This window comes from Crinia signifera, chromosome 2, assembly GCF_055691185.1.
Source record: "Crinia signifera chromosome 2, ASM5569118v1, whole genome shotgun sequence".
In the NCBI taxonomy this organism is placed as follows: domain Eukaryota; kingdom Metazoa; phylum Chordata; class Amphibia; order Anura; family Myobatrachidae; genus Crinia; species Crinia signifera.
In genome coordinates, this window is record NC_139218.1 from 220,105,428 (window position 1) to 220,130,623 (window position 25,196).

The following is a 25,196-nucleotide window of genomic DNA, read 5'->3' on the forward strand; positions in this document are numbered from 1 at the left end:
AAAAGTTTTTAACCGCATCTCTCTCCATTGATAATGTGGTCTATACAAATCTGTAAATTTTTCTGCTACATTATAGCTGTCGACATTTAAAACCGTTTCTCTAGACTATTTTGAGTTTATATTATTTAATAAATACAAGTTCTCTGCAACTTGTGTTAAATATTTTTAATAAGGTAAAACATGTATAATAATTATATACCACAATAACTGCATTCCTAACGTAAAATACATCATATATACATACAGACCTATACACACACTTCTCTAAGCGTGTACCACTGGGATAACTTTAATGTAGATTAGCAAGTGAAGCTGGGTACATACACAGTTGCTTATATCGTCAACTAGGGAGCGTGTAATATCGGCGACATGGCTGATATACACTGGAGGATGTGTCCGGTATGTCGGTCTGATCCACAGCTTCAAAGTACCCTTGTAGGGCAGTCCGACCCTGCATACATGAACATTAGTCAAAGTATAAATTTTCCAGATCCTTTAACATAACACTTTATGGCAGTGGTTCCCAAACGTTCTTTAATCACGATACCCCAGTGTATCAGCATTTTGTCATGGCACCCTTTAGTTTTTTTTCACTGATAAATTGGAAAATAGTAAATTAGGCCTACCTGTCATCCTTAGCATCACGTATGCTGCTTTCCCACTGCCAAACCTGCTCTGACCCATTTTTTTTTAAACGTTTCTTTAACTGGGTCAGAGCAAGTTTAACCCCATTCAAACTGCATGTTGTAAACGGTATCTTACTGATTAATTACCGTTATTGTATAACTTTCACATTGCACCCATTGTGAAGTTACACGGTAATTAACCAGTAATATACCATGCAGTAGGCAGCACCTAGTTACACTCCCTCCCTCCTCCCCTGGTACCTGGGAACGAGGTAGGCAGCGGGCGTGCACGGGTCACTAGGAGGCAGTGGATAATGTTCATTACATATGCGCATATGATTGAGTCACTAATAACATGTGTGCATATGAATGAATCACTCATTACATATGCGCATAGGTAATGAGCGTCCCGCTAGTTCCCATTTGCAGCAGGGACCCCGCCGATTAAATCACACTAATGGACCTGCTTCCTCCGCCTGAGCACAGACAGCCCTGCACGGATCCCCAGGATTGCTGCCAGGTACCAGGGGAGGGGGGGGGGGGGGGGGGGGGGGGAGTACCAGCTGCAAGGTACCAGTGGAGGGGGGAGTACCAGCTGCAAGGTACCAGGGGAGGGGGGAGACCAGTGTGGGATACCATTTAAGACCCTTTCTCACTGCCAAAAAAACGACTCTTAAATGGGTAAAACACTGCTTTTTACTAGTTTAACAAATATCGGTACTTGTTAAATGGCAACCTGGAGCTTTCCCACTGCAGCTTTACTCCATTTAAAATGGCTAAAAAAACAGCAGATTACTGTTTAAGAGCTGCAGTGGGAAAGGGGTATTAGGTGGTGCTGTAGAGTTGTGCTTCTGATTGTTCTCACGTTCTACGATTGGCAGCCACTGGTTTGGTTTTGCCTACCATGTTGGCGATTTGATCCTGGATTACCAACCCGCGGGACCCCTAGGCACACAGTTTGGGGAACCACTGCTACATGCAATATTGTGATATATTACTGTTTATTATCTCATTATATGAATATAATCATTGCATCCAGTGAAGAGATAAAAGGAAGGTATCAGTTACAACAATCTGTGGCTGAGGATTAATGTTTCTATCTGAATCTAATACATTATACATTATTTGGGCCTGATTTCACCCGATTCCGGCAGAACAAGCCAAGAAATCAGGTGAAATCAACCCAAATAGCATGTGTGTGACATCCGATGCGCAATCCAATGTGCATCTGATCAGATCCGGAGATCATACGTGCTTCACGTAAGATCTCCGGGTCCGACCCCCTCCAGGCAGAAGTATCGGATGTGACCCTGCTGCCCGCAAGGGTCCAGGTGGCTTAAGGGGGATTGGATTCGACTTCTCTGAGGGGAGAAGTTGCATAGTGTATGGGAGCCTTTAACAACTTCAATAGTAAGGACTTGCCAATATCTCTATTTTCTTCTCAACAACTGGCAAGCCGGGCATTTTTAGTTTTACAATACAGATTGGCAATTATTTTAATCATTGGACCTTGACAATAAGGCCATACAGTCCAAATATTATTTGCTTTTATGCCACCCTTCAGATGCTTACTAAGAACGTTATACAGTACTGATTTTACATTAGTATGAAGATACTTGGTGCTCTACACCAATGTCTATGTGCTCTTAATATGCTTTCATACATCGCTCTCTTTCAAATAAAATCTGGAATGTGCCTGGTCAAAAAAGTCAACCATCAGCCAAGTCATTTTCTGTTGGCTGCACTGTAAAAAGGGATTACTTGCAACAAAATCTTAATTTGTAAGCAGGGATAGTTTCCTTGAAGACAGCATTTATAAACAGGATATGAAAATGATAAAGGTATTATTTTATTCTTCCATCTTGCATCGTAGCCAAGTCAATGTACTCTAGACTGTGAAACTCTATTAAAATAGAGAAGATTTGATTAAGCAGGATTTATTCATTTTTATTAAATATTCCATAGACCAGTAAAATAAAAATATAGATGGCAGCTCTCAGGAGACTTTTAATGAAGGTGAAGCAGCAAACTTATTTCAACATTTTGGGAAAAATGTTATTACAATTATGGGCCTAATTCAGACCTGATCACTGCTGTGAATTTGCACATATACATAAATATGCTAGGTGTGCCAAAAAAAAAAATGCTGTGTCAGGGAAAACGCAGGCGTGCCCAATCGTGTTAGGGGAGGGTGTATGAGGTCAGCTCCAGGCCGGATATGCCTGTATTCATCTCAGCTGCCGAGTAACTCCAGGACTACACCGTGCTTGCGATGCGTGGTGACCAATGTAAAAATCATTTGATGGTGATCAGCTTGTGACAGGATTTGGACATTTTCACTTGGCTGTGACTTCTTCTCTAGCAGTACACATCCATTCCCACAGCATACATGTGCAACAAATGCCGACTTTGCACTAATGAAGCAATGTCAGTCCTGCCATACCGAATCGGATTGAATATACACATCTGGCCAGATGCACAAGATGTCCCTGAAGTCCTCATACAACAGAGGAATCTCCCGCAGATTTTCAGACATCAGAGCAAAACACCCGGAAGTAACAAATGTAGACAATACTACAGAATATAAACACACAAACGCTGAAACAAAACATAAAAACATTGTGGGGAAAAAAACTAAATGTAGCCCAGAGAAATGCCATGTAGAGCTGATGTTCAATTTGCACCCCCTATCCAAAGATATTTATTCATATACAGGGGGTGGCTATCTTCACACAAGCACAATAAGTCTCCCAATATAGTGCAAGCTGTGAACACCAGCAACAAATAATATAATAATAAACACGAGAATAGATCATAAAAACATCCAAATGACACAGAGTAAGGGTAGGGAAGCCGATAGTCTCTAAATTGTGAGAAAATATGAGTAATGAAAAATAGTAATGAATAATATTAATGAATATTAATGAGCTCAATGAAAAAAAACAGGAAAAATGCAAACAATAGCTCTTTATTGAGCCCCCTAGGAGCTAGCACGTCCAAATAATAGATCCATTTGGATTATTTTTGAAGCAATGTCCAATTTCTGTCCCCGCCTCTTCTTAGAGGTAGGACATGGTCCAATGGCATGAACGAAAAATCATTGATAGTGTGGCAAAAAATTGCAAAATGCAATCTTTTGCCACACATTCTTTCAGCATCCTGGATGTCTTTCCAACTTTTATTGCATGGACAAAGAATCACATACACCATGTACTTGGTGTCACAAGACATTCTGCATTCAGTACCTGTAGTCTGATTATCGAACATGTCATCTGTATGCAAAAAGTGACTATTAACGCATCCAATGCACCTAAACAAGCCCTTTTGTAACTTAAGCCAACCAGAGGCTGTAGAAACTCTAGGACTGACGTCCAAGTATACAAGACGATCTTTCAGATTGGAACGCCCTTTGCAACAAAAGTGCGACGACAATGATGACTAATAACAGGGTCACTTTGTACTATGTGCCAATGCTTTAATATGGACATACATATAACTTCTGAGGATAATTAAGTAAGTGAGCGCAAACATCAATCTATCAGAATTCTGAATTTTGATCCTGGGGGTCATCTTGAAATCGCTTAATCAATTTATTTTATACCATAACCCAGGGGTTCCCAATCTTTTTTGAATCATGGCACCTTAGAGTATCAGAATTTTTCCACGGCACCCCTAGGCCCCCCAAATAATATATAAAATTAGGTAGATTGGGTTTATATATGCTTCTTAGGTTCAGTTATGTGGCAAAGGACATGATTTCCTTCTGATTGTACACATATTTATGATTGGCAGCCACCAGCACTGGATTTGTCCATAAATAATTAACCATAATTAATTTCAATTGGTCCTGGACCAACAACCCGGGGCACCCCTGCAAGTGTCCCGAGGCACCCCAGGGAGCCACGGCACACAGTTTGGGAACCACTGCCATAACCTCTTTGTCTTAAGCTATCCCCCATTTTTTTAAGTGCTTCTGCTACCTTGGTAATGTTGGAGATGGAAATTCGGACCCGGATAAGCTGAGAAAAGGGAAGTCCCTTTTTCAAAGACTATGGAAGAAAGCTGTAGAATTGTGTGTGGGATGGTTTTTGATATATTTTGGTAGGAATAAAAACAACATCCTTAATTCGTAATAAGCACTAATCATTGGCACTCGCCATTCCTAGATATGGGGTGCCCTATGGTTTGTGGCCCATAATTAGCTAACTGGATGTGTGGGTGTACCTGAAAAGATGGCTACAGAAGGTGTATACATTTGATACAGTGGTGGATAGCAGCAGTTTCTAAATGTCACTTCTGTCTGAACATATAGTTCATACTAAAGTGTTACAAAATCCTTATAACTGAAACATATATATGAACATTTCTGTATCTTAAACTTGCATACAATAATGCTTTACAGAGCTTTCTTTTAGCAAATACAATCATTATGAATTATAAGCATTGCACAAAATAAAAGGAAACATACAAGAAAAAGAACAGCAGTGTAAACAGACTGGTTTCATATTGCTTTTCTCAGATTTTTATTGTCAATATATTCCCACTATCATGTGTTCTGTGCTTAAACTATTAAGATAGGATGCCACAATGACTAAAGTTGTATCAGGATTATCATATTAAATGACACATCTTACCAGCAACATTCATCATGCCAGGGATATGTTCTGTGCCTACACAAGGGCAATTATACCATTTTAATTTGGGATGGATTAAAAAAAAAAAAAAGTAACCTGTACTTGACATCTAGAGTTTAATATGTGCTAGTTTATATTGGTATACTTATTTATGTAACGGGAGGGTAAAAGGAACATTGAATACACTCTTGGCGAATTCCAGTGAAGACCCCATTGAAATACACCAGCGAATTGCAGCGAGCATGAAATGGCTGTCATTTCTGCGAACAGTGAACATTGAATAGGATGAATCAGATTCAGTGAAAAAGATTCACCAGAAGGAGTGAAAACAGCCTGATTCGCCGTAAAAAAATGGTGATTTGGGAGCATTGAATACTGCCCTTTGCTGGAAAAGGGGTATACTATGCCTTAGTTTTAGGTTTCTCCTCCCTTTAAAGCAGGCATGTCCAACGTTGGCCCTCCAGATGTTTTGAAACTACACATCCCAGCATGCTTTGCAATAGTTTTAGCATTCTCTAATAGCAAAACTGTGGCAAAGCATGCTGGGATGTGTAGTTTCACAACATCTGGAGGGCCAACGTTGGACATGCCTGCTTTAAAGCTTTCTAACACCAGTGTTCCACAAATCAGACAATGTATACACACTTACTTATTTTAATAAAGGATGATATCAGTGGACACTAGCTTTGAAGAGCAGTGTTCTCTCCAGCACTTTTTATACACCATCCAACACCAGGAAATTACCCTGCCCATGGTGCCACCCAGGGGCACCATGGGCAGTGAAGGTGCTCACTGCATGGTTTTCTGCCACAGTAGGTAGGAGCCAACCATTCACTTCAGCCCGCCCTATACAGAAGGTGGTCTTGAAGGCATTGCGGACAAAAGCCTGCCACCTATACTACTTGGAGACAGCAGGGCAGTGGGTGGTGTGCAATGGGCTGCTTCTGTAATGGGGTTCAGTCCACCCCTCACTTACTTCCCACCTGCTTCATGGTGCCGTCTGACTTTGGAAAATTTCTGGGGAGAACACAGATGAAAAGTGCTTTGAAAAGATCAGAAATTCTACATTCTATAACTTCTAAAAAAAAATTTTTTTCCAAAATCAATCAATCTCATCTTACCATTAAAAAAAATAATGGTGATTCTTCACCACAATGTGGATGCAACAAAACTGCTCTGCCATATGCAACACTTATATGGGGATTGATTGCGGATAACTGCTTCACTGTGGGGCTGTTCTAGTCACAGTTTATCAGGGATTATTTCTCTCCTGCATCCCTAAAAACAGCCCTGTATTCACACGAAAACGGAAATTGTGTTCTCGTGAAAAAAAATACTATTTTTATTTCAGATAAATGCAAAAATTAGAAGGTGTTTCTTCTGCTGTATTCCAGAGAAATCTGCATATAAAACAACCGCATCAGAACTCAGTGTACAAAGCTGCAGCTGTTGTATTGTAGAAGAACTTCATATAAAAATTTGCCCACAGAAATACAAGTGCTGAATATTAAATACAGTACTGTGAAGTGGTTCTGCCGCACTGCGTTGTGATTGAGGTGCACACTAACAAAAGAAAAACTACACAAGGGGAGTCGCCCAGCACCTGACGCGCCAAGAAGGGATGTTTGGTTCGATTAAACCAAAAGTGCAAGAGGACACAGCTGCAATTTGCACCACCCAAATGTAGCAAAACAAAATGTATTGCTGTATAAAGCCCCATACACACTAGACGAAATTGTTGACAATATCGCTCAGAAATAAGCTTCTGAGCAATATTGTTCATACTCAATATTGTTAATGATGCATGCTCCCGCATATCGTTAACATGAGTGATATCTACCTTTCATGCAATGCAGGTCAATTTGGCAATGTAGCCAAAGTACCTGCACTTTCAGTGGGTCCCAGTTATGTCACTGAACGGTATTGGCGGACGATACCGTTCAGTATCAGCCGGCCACAGCTGATATGGTTAACTATATCGGCTACGGTCGCGATCATGTAGTGTGTATGGGGCTTTAGTAAACTACACCCTTGAGGTCTTCAATTGTAATCAAAGTTGTTCAATGTGTATAATAATTACTGTTCATGTTCTTAGGACATTTTCACCATTCTCTATGAATCTACGGAGAGGCGTTCACTGCCAACTATGTACACACACTGGCAAGATTTACTCACACTTCATGCTTTAGGCAATTAAAACGGTCAACCCATTAAGCTCAGTATTATTTTCCAAAATAACTCATATAAAAAGATAAAGTAATTTAGTCATTGCCTACACACAGCCCCATGTTTCTAAAAGAAACAGTCTGGACATATATAAACGTGCATTACCGAATTAGTGCAAAATGTTTCCTTGGTTTGAATAAACATGAGCATACAAATATACAGCTATCCTGTTTGATAACATAAATATAGCCACACATCAAACAAAAAGCTTGCAGATATAAAAGGGTGACTATGAAGAGAGCAATGGTGTTACTCTTATGTTAGGACTATAATTTTACTAATTTGATTTCTATTTTTTCAAGGTAAAGTATCTAATCATGTAAGCTCTACACCAGTAAATAGACCTCTTCATTGTACTGTTTTTGGTTTTCCTTGCCCTTTCATTCCATAAAAATCACTTGGAGAGTACATTTTAAAATCCTGTGCAATTCAGGTCTTTCTGAGAACTGCCTACTGCAAACCGAGTGGAGAGATCAGCAGCGGGGCTGAGGACCAGAACTTCCTCTGACCCGCTCCTCTGCCCCCTACCAGTGAGGGGGGGGATGCTATTGATTTATGGAATTTGCTATGATTCGTGGGGACTTAGTTTATAATGGGCACCTATGAACACATTGGTGGTGGTGGGGGGAAATAGAAGATATCTTACCACTGGGAGGGAAGAACAGGTCAAAAGATGGGTGGTGGTTGATAGGGTAAAAGTATTTTTTCCACTTTAGTGGGTTCTGATTGAAAAGTGGGTTACGCCCATGTCAGCATAGGCTCTTGACTCCATGTAACGGTTAGTCAGGCCGATGATTTCTCTGATCTCAGTCAGTGATCCATGGAGTCTGAAAATCTGTTGCATTGACTGCTATCTGCATCCTTCAGTGCCTCCAAAATGCTACCATGCATTGTGGTCTGCAGACCATTCTGTGGTAACTTGCTGAGGTCCTGTAATAACTTTTATTGTCTGAAGGGGTCCCAGAGAAAGTAGTTTGAGAAATCCCTGCACCGCAATTCAATGTTTCTAAATTAAAGAACAATAAATAAAATATATAGATTTAGATCTTTATAAAAAAAAAAAAAAAAAACAGCTAAGAGATTAAAATATGAGTAATGGTGCAGACAGAAAAAATGTATTCTGTCTAATAGTGCAATAATAAATATAGGTGTGTACACACTAGACGATTTTGTTACATCGTTAATGACATTATCATGCATGGTGTGTATGCATTATATCATTAACTTTTCGCACTCCCGTGGGTTGTTAGCGATATCCTCCATTGTCTGTACATGCAGGATGATGGAGGAGATCACTAGCGATAGCCATGCTCCATATACAGTCTCAGTTACACACCATGTACTGTATGTCATATTTCAAATTAAACAGCACAGGCTCATCGCGGGTCCTAGCCACATTGTGTTGTAAATAAGCACGGAGGTCATGGGTTATATTCCCACTATGGCCCTAACTGTGCTGAGTGTGTAAATTCTCCCCATGCTTGTGTGAGTTTCCTCCGGGTGTTACAGTTTCCTCCCAAAATCACAAATATACTGGTAGATTAATTGGTTCCCAACAAAATTAACCCTAGAATGAATGTGCACGTGTGTGTGTACATGTGGTAGGGAATATAGATTGTAACCTCTACTGCAGGGGTGGCCAACCGGTCAGAGGTAAAGAGCCAAAAATGATCTGTAGTCAAGCCAAAGAGCCAACAACATGCTCGTCGAAGGTGTGCGTGCCCAAAAAAGGGGTGTGGTCTATTTGGAAGTATGCCGCACACCAAAGTACCCATTACACATGAAGCTGCACACTGAATTGCCCATTATACATAAAGCTGCACATCATAATGCCCCTTACACATGATGCTGCACACTGTAATGCCCCTTACACATGAGGCTGCACCCCGTAATGCCCCTTCACATGATGCTGTACACTGTAATGACCCTTACACATGCCACACATTATGCAAAACGTAATACCCCCACATACTGCCACTAGTAGTGTCCCTTAGTCAATGCCCCCAAAAGTGCCACTTACTGTAAATATTTATATGAGGTCAGCCCAGCCTTCGCTACTGCAGGTAGAGAAGGACAGCGGTGCAGCTGCTTCTATGGGGAGAGGAGCAGAGCACACTCCTGCTCCCCTCCTGGTGTCCCTTCCAGAGGACATTTCAAATATTGTGCGCACTGTTGTTGCGCCATGAATGATGGTCAGTGATGTCTGGGGAGCACGCCGGCATCACATGGTTAATTGGGGGGTGGTCTGCTACTCCTGCTCCTGCAGGAGAGGTGGAAGCTGGGAGAAGAATGGAGTGGAAGCTGCAGGCGTAGCGCTGCCTTGCTACACCTCAAGCTAAGGTCAGCAGCAGCGCAGCTTTCAGGGTGCTGCCTTCCAGAAATAGCCGCATCGCCGGGCAGCGCTGCGGCTTCCGTTCCAGTGGGAGTTTGAGAGCCGCGGGTTGGCCACCCTTGCTCTACTGGGTCAGGGACTGATGTGAATCTTCAAATGTCCGGTGCAGAGTATGTGTGCACTATATCAATAACTGATAATAAATACATAAGACACATTTTCGGCAAAAAACGATGCAGGCATTAGGTGAGCTGCACGGAGCTGACTGTTCACTCACGCCATGCAACTGGCATGTTGAGGATACAAGAGGAATCTACATTAATATTCAGACCTGGCTCTCCTCTGGGAGTTGGAAGAAAATGGGGTGCATTTCTAAAAAGAAAAGGGCAGAGATAGTCTCTATTTCTGTAGATATGCAGCACTGTACACCTCCTATGCATATGGGCTATAACAATTCATGATCTACAAAGTGTACTTACATCTGCCCTGCACTAGGTTCAACAAACATATTTCCTAATATTTATATGTGCAAACTCCTTTAAAATTCTCCTGCCACCTGACAATGGAATATTAATCCATTTTTCATGCAAAACGTGTTAAAGTTCAGATACTTACGTTAAATCCTTTTCTCTGAGTCCACAGGTGGCACTGGAGTGCTTTACAGTGGGGAAAAGAAGGCGACCACAAGGAGCATGGGCACTTTAAATATTAAAAAGTGTGGCTCGATCCTCCCCTTCTACTTCCCCCCCAGTCTTGAGCAATTGTGCCCAGAGGGAGCTGGAAGAAAACATACTTCCGAGAGGAGGTTAACATCACATAAAAAAACCACAAAGAAAAGTAGTGAAAGTAATGAATAATGAAAAACCACACAAATAAGGGAGTTCCAAAGACACAAGAGGAATCATCGCTGGCAGGAAACTTCCAATAACTGAACGTTACCAAGAACAAATTGAAGAATAGGGCTGGGGAGGGCGTCCAGTGCCACCTGTGGACTCGGAGAAAAGGATTTAACATACAATAAGTACAAAATCTTGTTTTCTTCTTCATCCACTAGGTGGCACTGGAGAGCTTTACAGTGGGGACGTCCCAAAGCTCTCATTACTAGAGGGAAGGTGATGGGAAAGAGTCACCTTTCTCCCTAAATATAATAAAAAATCTCACCTGATTAAAGGAGATCATTATAGATAATTACTCCATACGATAAAGAAAACATTAAAAGCAAAACCAAAAATCACCTTTAAAAAGAATACCAATCTGGTCAACTTAATAGCATCTACCTTGCTAAAAACTGAACCTACCCCTAAACTGGATACCTGGCTTCCCACCAAGCCGTTGGGGAATTTCAAAAGGTAACAAATTAAAGGTCCATGCACACTGGACGACTATGCCCAGCGTGTATGGACAGCGATGATGACATCATCGCTGTGGGGAAAGCCGCTCAGTGCATACACACTGAGCAGCTTTCCCCTTGCCCGGTGCCGACGGAGGGGGGGTCAGGACGGCGTTGCATAGCGGGAGCGTTATGCAAAGCCGTCCTGAAAGCCACTTATCTGCTGGTATAACCAACAGATTAACGGCTTTCCCAGCGATGTTGCGGGAGCGCGCAGCAGCGCTCGTCACCGGGCCATACACACTGGGCGGCTTTGAGCTGAAAGCCTCTCAAACCTGCTGTTTTGAGCGACTTTCAGCTCAAAGTCGCCCAGTGTATATGGGCCTTAAGATGTTTAATCTGTGATTATATGGCTAATAGAGCACAATTTATCAGATCAAATACTCGTGGAGATGTATTTGATATAAAGCAATGTATTAACTGTGAGTCCAAATATTGTGTCTATGTGCTACAATGTCCGTGTTCACTACAGTATGTAGGGAGAACTACGAGAACCCTTAAGAGTCGTTTCAGGGAACATAGGCACAATATTATAAATAAGCTAGGGGCTTATTTATAATATTGCGCACATAGGGCAGTATTCAATGAGGCTGATTTGCCATGTTCTACTATATTATCATTATCCCCTGCGCCCGAAGAAACTCACTCATCACTGCCATTACCTTCTTAAAGAACTGAGGCGCAGATGATAGGCCAAAGGGCAGGGCCCGAAACTGGAAGAACCAGTCTCGGATTGCAAACCGTAGGAACACCTGGTGAGGTGGCCAAAATCTTCCTAGAATTTTTCCTTTTCCAGACCCACTATCACAGACTGGAGGGACTCCATCCTGAACTTGACGGCCTTCAAGAAAGGATTGAGCGGTTTCAGGTTTAGGATGGGCCTAGAAGAAGTGTCCGGCTTCAGCACCAGAAATGGACTGGAGTAAAACCCCAGTTTCTGTTGCTCCTGAGGTACAGGAATGACCACCACCCACATTAAGTAGTTTGTTGAAAGACCTTGGCACTTGTCTGGAGACACTGGCACACCAGTTGTAATCAACAGTTTGGTGGTGTAATCAAGAAGCTTATCCTGTAACGAGAAACAATCACTTCCCTTACCCAGGCATCCTGACATGAGTGAACCCAAGCGTCCATGAAGAGAAGACAAGCCCCTAACTTGGGATCCCTCAAGTGGGTCAGATGTCAGTAATGTTGAAGGCTTGGCTGAGGTATTTGGGTCAAAATGGGCTGAAGCAAAAGCGCCCCAACCACGGCCTCTGTCTCCTCTAGAGGATCCCCCTTTTTAACAGCCTCAAAATCTACTGGCCCAGTGAAAGGACCAAAAAGACGGCCCCTGAAGGGTTCTATGGGGGGACCAGGGAGCTGCTGAAGGCAAAAAAAGGATTACCTCCTATTGCCTGAGAGATCCATTTAGTTCAGGACCAAAACCTCTCCATTGAAGAGCAAAGCTTCCACAGCCTGCTTAGACTCAGCGTCAGCCTGCCACTGGCGTAGCTAAAGAGCTCAATGCGCTGAGAGACACAGGGCAGAAATTCTTGCCGCCACCATGCATAAATCGGTAGAGGCCTCTAGGAGATAAGCGGCTGCCTCACAAACGTGATCAGCTAAGACCACCAGGTCCCCCGCGGCTGGGTGGGATTGTAAATATCTGGAAATCTGGCCAACCCAGACCTCCATAGCTTTGGATACCCAACAGCCCACCTGTGCAAGACACCGGCAGCAGTATAGATAGTTTTTAATGTTATTTCTAAATTCCTGTCAGAGGGATCTTTCATACCACTTTCACATCGCCGACACGTTTTAAAAACCGGTATTTAAAACGGTAATTAAAACGGGTCAGAGCCTTAACATTGCCACAGATTACCGTTTTAAATACCGGTTTATACCCCTTTCACATCGCACTTTTAAAACGGTAAATTGCCGTTTTTTTTTCCCTTTTTAAAACGTTTAAGCCTGCACTGTGAATGCATAGCATTGTACACATTCACATTGCACAAAAAACGGCAAGGAACCGTGTAGGACTCTGCTTTTTACACGGTTCGAAATGCCAGTTAACTTTAAACGGTAAATCGGCTGTGGTGCATTCACAGTGCAGGCTTAAACGTTTTAAAAAGGGAAAAAAACGGCAATTTACCGTTTTAAAAGTGCGATGTGAAAGGGGTATAAGCGAAGAAGTCCCTGGAAAAGGAATCACAATCTTTTTTAAGAGTCTGGAAACTGATGGGTCCACACTCTCGGGGGAATCTCACTTAACTTCCTGCTTCCAGCAGGGAAAGAGTGAGAGGATAAAAAAATATCTGATATTTGAAGTTTATTTATACGGGTGCTTCAAAGCATCCAATAAGTGAAGGTCTAGTTCCTCAGCGACAGGAAAGGCTGCAGACTGTTTGTGTCTCTTACCAAACATAGAAGGACGGGATAAGGTCTGATCCTCACTCTGTACCTTAAGGGTTAATTTGACCGTCTCAAACAAATCCTCCAACCCTTGAGAAACCGGTTCAGGTTCCTCCACAGCCTCAACCTCCGACACCTCAGAGAGGTCTTCACCCTCTAATGCAGGCATGTCATCCCCAGAGTCATCTGACTGTATTGCCTGAGGAAACAGCCTTTAATGCAATAATGGAGGAGGGGGAGCTGTCTGTGAGGACACACTAGGGGCCAGGGCCTTTGATGCCCCTTTCCCACTGCAGCTCTTAAACGGTAAATTGCCATTTTTTCCCCACAATTTAAGGCTGCAGTGGGAAAGCACCAGAGTTGAAATACCGATTAAAGTTAACCGGTATTTCAACCCGTTTAAAAAGCAGAATGCTCAAACGGTATTTAATGCCAGTGGGAATGCCTCAAACAGTATTTAAAAATCCCACACTGCTTCCCCCTCCCCTGGTACCTTTCCTGGACACCCCCTCCCTCCCCTGGTACCTGCCCTGCACCCAACCCCTCCCCTGGCACTTACCTGCGTGGGGGATCCGCATTTAAATGAGCCGCTCATTACATATGCAATGAGCGTTGTGCATATAAACGAGCCACTCATTACATATGCGCATATGTAATGAGTGGCTCATTTATATGCACGGCGCTCATTACACATGCGGATCCCCCACGCAGGTAAGTGCCAGGGGAGGGGGTGGGTGCAGGGCAGGTACCAGGGGAGGGGGGGGGGGGTTATGAAAAAGACAGGCACTCTTTTTACTGAGAAAATTAAACGAATAACTGCAATGTGAATAGTACTTAAACGGTATTTAAAACGGTAATCTACTGCAATGTGAATGCTAATACCGTTTTAAATACCGTTTAAAAATACCGGTACTTGGTAAATGGTTTTGCAGTGGGAAAGCAGCATGAGATGCTGTTAGCTCAGAAGCTAATTGAGACATTACACCAACTGTGAGGCCCAGACAGGGACATCCTGTTGGTCTGTTAACAGAGGAGGGGCTGCTGCACATGTGGCCCACTGGAGGATCTTGGATACCACTCTCATGGCTTTTATGCTTTTTTTTGCTCCCTGGTGATTTATATAAGCCACCGTGGTGGCATTGTCTGACTATCTGTACAGGTCTGCCCTGCACAGATCCTGCGACAGCCGGAGTGCGTTGAACAACACTCTTAACTCCAGCAAGTTTATGGACAGCCTGGCCTCCTCTTGGGACCACTTTCCTTGCAAGGATCTGGATTCTACTACAGCTCCCCAACCACCGCAGTGGCGCCTGGACCTCAGAGAACGGACATTGGGGCAGATGTATTAAGCCTGGAGAAGAGATAAACTGGAGATAAACTGGAGATAACTTGGAAGAGTTAACGCACCAGCCATTCAGCTGTGTTTGAAAAATTACAGTTTGGATCTGATTGGCTGATGCGTTATCTCCTTCCAATTTATCTCCAGTTTATCTCTTCACCAGGCTTAATACATCTGCCCCATTGTCCGGGAAAATATGGATTGAGGGTGGCCGTCCTGGCCAGAATCAATCTCTGCAAAGGGTGAGAATGGAACTGTGCCCATTCGACCATGTCGAACGCGGACACCATCAGGCCTAGAATTTTCATAGTCTGGTGTATGGAGAATCCCAAGAGGTGAAGGAAATTCCAAATCTTGGTCTGCACTTGAAGCCCTTTTCCAGAGGAAGTATCAACCTCTGAGTGTCAGAATCCAGAAGAGCTCCCAGATGCCTGGAAGGTACTAGAACAGATTTCTTCCAAGGGCGCTACTAGTTGCCATCCGCTCCAGGGACCCTGCTGCCGCTGACAGGAGGTGAGTGGACGGGGCTTGTGACAATAAATACAATGACCACATTGCTTGCCTGTTAAAAATGCACCTAAAATATCATGAAGGGCGGGCATATTAGCTGCCGCACACTTCCCGCTGCCCGGACTGCTGCAAGCTGCTAAGTACCAGGGGAGGGGGGTTGTTGTAGGCCAGGTACCAGGGAAAGAGGGGAGGAGGGGTTTGAAGGCCAGGTACCAGGGGAGGGGGAGGACCAGTAAGAAATCTTAAATACCATTTAAGACCCTTTCTCACTGCCAAGAAAACAGATCTTAAACGGGTAGGACACTGCTTTTTACCCGTTTAACAAATACCGGTATTTGGTAAACGGGTAAAGCACCCTGGAGCTTTCCCACTGCAGCTCTACCCGTTTAAAAAAGGCTAAAAAAAATGGCAATTTACTGTTTAAGAGCTGCAGTGTGAAAGGGGTATTACTTAGTGGTGATCTGCTGACATCTCCCTCTGTGCAAAATATTCCCACATCAAAGTGCATAACAACTCACCCCCCACCTGTGCAAATCACCAGGTGCAGAATAACCAATAACCCCCCCCCCCCCCCCCCCCACCCTCTGCAATGATAATGGACAGGCTTTAATAATGATAATAGTTGTTAGGCAATTATGCCAAGAGGAGCACAGTGCAGTGTGCCCCTTTCCAAGAAGGTAGACATTGTACAGTACCGTACAGGCTATATGGATGAAAGGCCTGGAAAGTCAGGATGTGGTGAGTGGCTTGCAGCAGGGCCAGGCGGTCATGCAGTAAAGACGGCACTGGCATCTGTATGAAGCAACTGCAGTGTGTCTCTCCCAGCTCCCATCCACACTGTCAGCTGAGGAGCCCTACACAGAAGTAACTCAAGCTTGATCCACCAGGCTCCTCACATGCAGTGTGCGGGTGAGGTCACCAGCCCACTGTTACACTGGGAAAGCATCTACTCACTTCAGAGGCTAATTAAAGGCTGCAACTACAAGTTTTGGTTGCAATCTACTGGCAAGAGGTCCGTGAGCTACCAATAGATTACGATCAACATTTTGGCCACCCTAGAGCTGTCCTCTGGCAGCCTCATGCACAAAAGGTGGAGTCGGTCCACTGGCAACAATGTTAAAATGAGTGAACCTTGCATAGATGGATGGATGAAAACAATGTATGCCTCCAACTGAATTGTTTGATAACCAATTATGTACTGCTTGTCCCCTGCTCTCTACCTTAGCCATCATTATCACAATAGTTGCAGATGTCAGTTTAGAATCTTGGTGGTGTCCGTAACATAGGGGCCCTCTTAAAAAACAAAGAGCTGTTTATAGGCTAGACTTTACAGGATGTAGTTCTGGCAAGGTTCCCCTGGAACCCTCCACCAGAAATGTCCCCTGTGCATCGTTGCACAGAGCATATTGCAGAGACAGGCCCTGTCCTTGCCTGTGCCAGACGACACATTTAAATTATATTTATTTACAGTTTCTTATATAGCGCAGCATGTTCCATTGCGCTTTACAATTGGAAACAACAGTGATAAAACAAACTGGGTAGAAACAAACTAACAGAGGTAGGAAGGCCCTGCTCGCAAGCTTACAATCTATAGGGATATGATTGCAACAAGATCGCATTGCAAATGGAATCATTGATGAACGGCCTCCTTAATTTCTTACACTGCATTGGAAATAGTCAGTAACTGGGTAGTTACTGAAAATAGGATGGAATCCCTAAGTCCGTTATACTCAGCTGAACAAGTTTTAAGCTAAGAAATGTGCTTACAGGGCTGGACCAACATTTACAAAGCCAACATTTAAATGTACTTATTTTAGGCTATGTTATTATAAAGGAGTTATATCAGTTATAACAAATAAATAGTTACTTAAGCATTTTCACCATCAGTTCAAGACTATTTACTGTAGTATTCCTTTTTGCCATGGCATGGCACACTCTGCTGGCATTAATAGGTACAGCAACAGCATATTGCAACAATTATACATCAATAAAGCCACAAACAAAAGAAAATAAAAATGAGAGCTGTTTACTCACCAGTTATAGAACAAAAGAAACAATATTTCACATATAAAAAAAAAATCTTGATTATACCAATGCTACTCACTTGCTTTGAAGAAGATGCGGTTGATTCATCTAGATCACATGGAATATCAAATCTCTGTTGCTGCAAACCATCACCTTCCAAATAGCTTTCACTTGCATCATCATCATCAATAAATTGTACACCTTTTTCGTAGCAGGGCCGTTTCCGTGTCTGCAATACAAGTGAAGAGATTTTTACACAAGCTGCATTACATGTCTCCTTGGGACTGTACGCATTGACCACTGTGTAAATGTGCCTCATATGTATGCCAGTGTAAAGACATGCTCAAGTCTCAATGTTAATAGACTACAGCAGAGCATGTACAGATGACAAAGTAAAAGAATGCACCTACCTTTTTTTTTTATTTCAATTATGTTTAAGGAGAAATTAAGCATTATTTCAATGAGCTGTAAGTATACCAACAGATTTGGAGAGTAGTTGATAACTGGTTATCAACGGGCATAGGGGGCGCAGAGGAATATGAGGTGCTTTGTCAAGCTGCAGTGTGGGTAAGGGGTAGTTAGCCCCATTTGGGTACAGAAAAGGAACAAAGGGGTACACTGCGCTAGATAATTGAAAGATTCAGTTAGACAATTAATCAATTAAAAAGGTGATGGTGCCACTTGGGAATAAAATACAGTAATATTTATAAGAACATATATAACATTTCAATATGACATATCATAATTAAAAGAAATTTGCACAGCGGTTTCTTTTTCTTTATCCCTTATTCTATGGACATCAATCACTTCTGGAACCAAGAGAGCTGACGTTACTGACCTGTATAACGGTCCCTATGTTCACGTAGCAGGTTCTTTTACAGCAAGGGTTCCCTCATAGGGACCATTATCCAGGTCAGTAACGTCAGCTCTCTTGGTTCCAGAAGTGATTGATGTCCATAGAATAAGGTATAAAGAAAAAGAAACCGCTACGTGCATATAGGGACCAGCACTCAGGTCAGTGTGGTCCAGTGGATACCCACGTGCACCTAGAGGAAACTGAGTGGCCCAGGGGAAAGTGGAATATCAATGGACTTTCATTCAGTAAAATAGATCAGTGCCTGGTTACTATCTCTATCTTTTTGGACATTTTAGTATTTTGGAGGAGAGGTGCTCCTGTGATAGGAAACCGGCAGCAGATCTGAGGGCGCAGTAGAGTTGGGAATTTCTGTTTTCCAGTTAACCGGGTCGCTGACATCAGAAAGGAGGGGGGGCGTTTGGCAGTGCATCATCCAGGGCGGGGAAGGAGGCAGTGCTTGGAGTGGAGACGCTGCCTCCTCTCTACAGTGTGAATGGCACAAAAACCCTGTTGCATCACAGGATTAGATTTTCTTTTAATACTTATATGTTAGTTGAGCTATTTGCTTAGTTTTACGCATCCCCTCGCCACGCTTCGGGCTCATTGGCTCGCTACGCTCACCACACTATATACAATCTACTCCATGACGACATGGATAGTGGGGGTATGAGCGTATTTACTATAGAGGGCGCCCAACTACCATATAAGTACCTTTCTTTTAACACGGAGTGCTGGACCAGGGTAATTTGAGAAGGCCCTTTCACGTCAAAATGGGTTATTTGTGCAGTGTCTTTGTGTAATTCTACCGAAGGGGTAGAATAAACACTAGAATCAGGAAACTAACTTCTTTCTCAATTCTTTATAAAACTGTAGCCATTTTATATACTTGGAAATGAGAAACAGTATTAAATGTTGTATTCCATACATATTAAATATATACCACAGCTCATTAAAAACAACTGTATTTGCAATGCACTTGTCATTTATTACTCAGATTGGCATTAATAGAATAGCTGTTAAGGGAGTAACTATAAGGCTCTGGGCTACATTCATAGTCAGATAACAAGTCATTATTCTCTCTGACATGTCATTGTGCACAACAATAATGAACCCATTTGTAACTTGGAACAGCAACTAAATATGATATAGAGGGCAAGTGGTGACCAAGCCCCAACCGATCAGGAAGGAGAGTTAATATATTGCTTTAGAGTCCTGAGATTGGTATTTTGATTACCTGCTGTTCATTGGTTGATTGGCGCATTCGTTTTCTCTCAGTTTGGAAATCATCGTTCTCATCAGAAGCCAAAAATGCTTGTTTCTTTGCAGACAGTTTTGAGGCAAGTGTAGGTTTGCTATTGATAGAGTCTAAGAAAATACAAGATTTAAATTATAAAAAAAAAATGTTATCAATATTACGCAGGCTGAGTCTACAGTGCGCGGTACACATTTATAAAATTAGAGTTTGGAAACACATTTGTTATCCCTAAAAAATTGCATAATGAATTATACATAGTCTGGAAATTTAAGATAGCACAGGTTGCCGAGTTAATCATAGATGTGTATGATTTAAGGTGGCCATATACCACTACGAGACGTCACAGCAGACGTCACCTACATTCCCGGGTGGCAGGATCAGATGAGATACATCCTTATGCATGTGACATATCGCATGTGATCCCGTTCCCCGCTGCCGAGAGAGGGTTGGAGTCGAAGGTCAGACGTGCAGCAGGTTCGACCCCGCTCCAATTCAATGTGCTCAGGCTCGGATGTCAAACACATATGATTTGGCAACTTTTCAACCGATTTCTTTGCCCGAACTAGCAGAGCTGGGTGAAAAGTGGCCAAATCTGACTAGTGTATGGCCTTTAATAAATGTGCAAGAATGTGTAAATTTTATTATAATCTGAACGTTCCTATTTCATCTTAATAGGTTTTTTTTGTTTTTTGTTTTTTAAGAGGTTTCAAAAAATAAGATTTGCATAGGATAATTTGTATGTATGTCTCAAAACTCCCAGAATACACTACAGTACTGTCATTTATATGTGCATTAAATAATGCACCTACACCATTAGGAAATCATGACTATTCTAATAAGTACACTGGAAACATCTGAGTGTGTGTACACACCACTAGAAACACAGAACAGCAATTCCGTGATCTTACCAGGTTTCTCTGACAAAAGACCACTAGATGAGGACCCGACTTTACCGGACATAGAAGTGGATGCGACACCAGCATCTGTAATCTTTGAATGGCACATACAACCACATGATGTGGGGTCTTGCTTTTTCCAGCATTTTTCATTTTCTCCTTCAGCAACTGGCTTTCCTAGCAAGAGCAAAAAAGGTAAAAATAAAAACTCAACTAACAAGCAGCAATGAATAGCCCTGTTTGGCATGCCATGACTTTGCAACTTAGAAGCAACATGTGACTATTTCTTAAAAAAATATGTGTGCCACACTAATCCTAAGTATTTTGTTTATGATTAGCAAATTAAAAGGGGGAATGTAGCAAGCCCATGGTTATCCAATTAGCCCCAAAGGGCATCCCGCAGGCTGCACCTTAAACCATATTTCTTTACTTGTTTTCGGGTATGCAGGTATAACTCACAGGTCTGGAAATTTATCCTGGATGCAATGCGTTATTTCCCGAAAACAGATAATTTAATGGAAGAAAATAAATAGCACTGTAATTAAATAATCCGGCTGTTAAACTCTGAGGATACTCCCTGTTTTTCACAACTGTTAATTGTAAAGACATTCCTGAATTTTTTGTAATTTGGATAATTCAGTTCAGGTACATAATCTGGGTTAAAAAAAGTAAAATAGAGTGGTCCTCGAGTATTGGAACTTTCTTTTTACTCAGATTACATACTTTTCCTAAATCTTGCATTTTAGGAATGGATTCCGAGATTTATGGACATACAATATTTATGCGCAGCAGCCTTGTTGCAGATGTGCAGATCAGGTCCTGCGTTCGGTGGTGGCATTGGGCGTCATTAATGAGGACTCATTAACATGTTCAGACCAGGTAGGGGGTTTGTGGGAGAGCCGCGAGTATAGGCCACACCCCGGAATTGGGCCACGCCCCCGAAATTTTCGGTGCGCTGCAGCTACATCCCGCCTCCGGCACATCAAAAGTTGGGAGGTATGTAAATTGTATTAGAAAAATGAGATGTCAGGACCTACCCATGTAAAAAAAAGGTTTATCATTAAAATAAACACATTCCACAAGTATCCTGCAACAGCAAACATCACAGCACAAGCCTCCTCACCCCATGAGCAGAGAGCACATACACCGCTGACGTCACTCCAGCCCAGGCCATGTTATCGCAAGACCCGCGACTCGGAAGTACAAGCACAGCTGACGTGGAGCCGGGGACCTGGACTGCTGCATACTGCCAGACATACTGCCAGTCTGTGCAGCCACACATCGAGCTCCGGCACCTCCGCCTACCACGTACCAACAGAAGAGGGATACCAGGGTCTCACAAGACCGGTGCACCCAAACACCCCTGCAGCAACAACGCCAGGTCTCAGTGGGACACAGTGCGGGAGCACGTCCAGAAGCACCACAGCACAGCATCTGGACTACAAGGGTAAGAGGACGCCACTCATTGCCCACACACCCCACTCCCCACACCGGGCCTACACTGGAACTTTGTGACTTTCATCATCAAGGCACAGTGCCCACTAGCCCCCCACCCACCCCATGAGAGACAAACTCCCCAGGGAGTTTATGGTAAAAAGGGGTCTTTTGACATCCCCCATTCCCTCATTAGGCTCTCAGGGCCCATTGCAGAGACACACCCATCCACCACACACTCTGTCACCACTATTTGATAGACCCTGACAAGCGTGCATTTTTCATGTGTATATTTCATGATTATTTTTAATTTGTATAATTCACTTGTATCTCACATCTGCGATTTATAAATAAAACACGATTTATTTCACTATACATTTCTCACCTCCTTCTTCCTTCATACTCCATATTCCTCACACCTATAACCCATTAGGAGTGTGCTTAACTCAACCCCTACGTACTGATTAAAATAAACACATTAGAACTCAATGGGAGGAACATTACCTGTAAAAAAGCATGGTTTATAGAATTTATTTACACAAACCATTTTACATATATTTGGCTGGAAACTAAATGGAGTGTCGATATTGGCATAGTGTGTACACACTTTACTGATAAAACATCACTCTTTGATAAAGCTGCTTGCATGGAGCAAAACCAGCTGGAGGCCTCCTGCTGACACGCTACTGGAGTTTGTGAATTGGAACCCTGGCAAAGATTCTACACCACCCAGAAAGGCAAATTAAAAAGCTGCAGTCTTGCCTCCAGCAGAGGAGAGGAAAACCCTCCAGGTGGATAGTGACTGCCGCAATTTTCCATGGTGGAGATGGGGTACATCCCCATCCCCAGATAGCCACTATCTGGTCTAGCGACAAGTAGACAACACTGGTGTTCCAAATCTGCCTCCTCCTTTTAATGGAAGATCTTAAGCTATGTACACACACTTCGTTTTGCTTTAGATTCAATGTTAGATTCGATTTTCCATTAGATCTTCCCATTAAATTTGGCATTAGATCTGTACTTTTGCATTAGATATCGAATTCAATTTATATTCATGGTACATTGTACACATTCGATTTACTGGATCGAATTTGGTATTTCCTTGGCTGCACAGTCTATTTTTCTTTTTGATTTTGAGTGCGCATCGAATCGAATGCAGATCGAAAGTGTCCTAATAACCATTCGATCTGGATTCGATTTTGCCTCTATAAGCGAAATTGAATCGAAAACAGAAAAAAAAAAAAAAAAATCGAAGCGTGTGTACACAGCTTGAATCTGAGAATGTCAAGAAATATGGGTTCCCTTAAGAAAAGCTTTGAATGCGTCTCAAACCACAAAGCCAGATGTAACAGGCTTGTTTGTCAATTATAAAGTTCCCCCATGGGAGAAAAAAGTTAATATCTGCAATAATCAAATAGAATTAGTCTCCAAAAGAAGTTCCCCTCGAGAAATTAACTGCCAACAAAGGGCAGTGGTATAAAACACCTCTGGACACAAAGGGGGATATTCAATCGCCGTCGAGCATCTCCCGTGGGGGAGATGCTCGACGGGCCCTATTCAATGCTGTCGTCCCCGACAGCATTGAACAGGGTTTCCTGGCAGAACGAGCCCGACATCTCTAGCTGTCGGGCTCGTTCTGCCGAGAACAGCCGGGAAGTGACGAGCTGCCGGCTGCATCTCGTCACTTCCCGGCCGCAACTCGCGGCCACACCCCCTTCTCGTCCCGCTGCAGGCGGGACATTGAATCCCGCCTGCATGTTCTCGGTCGAGCTGACCGAGAACGGGACTGGGTCACGGCAGGCGAGCAAGCTCGTCTGCCGTGACCCGAAGATTGAATACCCCCCATAGTCCACAACAGCAACTACATGAAGCATTAGTAGTGTAGATCTATTCTTGAAAAGTGAATTAGGAAGAGGAAAAACAGGAGTAATAGTGAAACAAGGGTGTGACGCAGGTACCAAATCTACCAGTCCTGTTTCAGAGATTTATCCAAAATAGCATGGACATCGGCAATACATATAACATGAATAACATGGAAATAAATCAGATATTTACAACACTGTAAGGGGGAGAAATACATACAGCCAAAAAGGAAGACAAAAAGGAAGAAATAATAAAAAGGGAAGGCATGAGCAGCATCTCCAAGGAAGACAAATCAACCTAGAGGATCAATCTATTTCCATATACAACAGAAAGCTTTGTGGATGGGGACAGACACCCACCTGGAATTAGGTTGGGGGGGGGGGGGAGGGGTTCTTCCACTCGTTTTCATTCTAACTCATTCAATTTTACCAGCAATCAGGTGTGCTTCAAGAAAGCAGGCGATACCTGGTGTCTGAGAATAATATTGTCTTAAGACCAAGAAACATTTAACCCTGTTTTTAAGGTCACTCATGTTCTGGGATGTAAGCCGTAACACAAAGGACACAAGGTGCGGCAGAATAGATTTAGTGGGATAACCTACTGTATTAGGGTCAGTGATTCACCACTAGTAATAGGTTCGGCTGGGACTATCCTTTTAGCCCCAACACCAGCATCCTTACCCTAGATAACCGATGTTATTGGGAATTATACTTCCTGAGGCATAATCCCTGATGCCTGGTCCTGTGATATCAAATGGGAGTGGGGAGTTACCCTGGTTTCCATGCGTTTTCACCCTGTTGTAGGTCCATTTTTGGGTAATAAAACCAACTGCTAACTGGATACTGCGATATCCAGCTGTTTTTATTGGGAGAAGCAGCTTCAGGTATATATAATAGGATATTCCCAGTAACCAAATAAGTAAACCAAATAAGTGCGCCGCAAGCCCAGTTCTAAACAATAGCTCAAGAAAATATATTGCAATAATGGTACTTGTGTACTAGCACGGCGCCCACGATATTAGGTCGCACAACATATAATCGCATGGCATACACCCGGTGCGATGCGGTGCGATTTTAAATTGTATAAGCCCCCTATACGATGTTTAATTGTATAAGCTCCCAAACGGGGGCTTACAATGTTAAATGCACCCCCACTATTAACGCCAACCCAAAGCGTGGCGAGCACAGCGAGCCCGCAAGGGGCGGCGGTACGCGTCCTACGACCTTTTCATACCCCCACTTGTCCTACGACCTTTTCATACCCACACTATCCACGTCGGCGTGGAGTTGATTTTATAAAGCGAGACGAGCCCCGCGAGGGGACGCGTATTACTTTACATGTATTCCGCGTCCCCATGCGGGGCTCGCTGCGCTCGCCACACTTACTAAAATCAACTCCACGCCGACGTGGATAGTG

At 43.0% G+C, this 25,196-nt stretch overlaps 1 protein-coding gene across 3 annotated transcripts in view; it reads right to left on the minus strand.

Moving 5' to 3' along the window:
* The window catches only part of BRIP1 (BRCA1 interacting DNA helicase 1), a 274,827-nt gene that overhangs the window by 231,843 nt on the left and 17,788 nt on the right, over positions 1-25,196 (minus strand). For all 3 annotated transcript variants that reach the window (XM_083173748.1, XM_083173749.1, XM_083173750.1), the window contains exons 4-6: positions 20,496-20,660; positions 19,567-19,697; positions 17,556-17,705 (exon numbers count right to left, since the gene is read on the minus strand). In XM_083173748.1, coding sequence (XP_083029874.1) covers positions 17,556-17,705; positions 19,567-19,697; positions 20,496-20,660 — 446 coding nt within the window. The remainder of the gene's footprint in view (positions 1-17,555; positions 17,706-19,566; positions 19,698-20,495; positions 20,661-25,196) is intronic.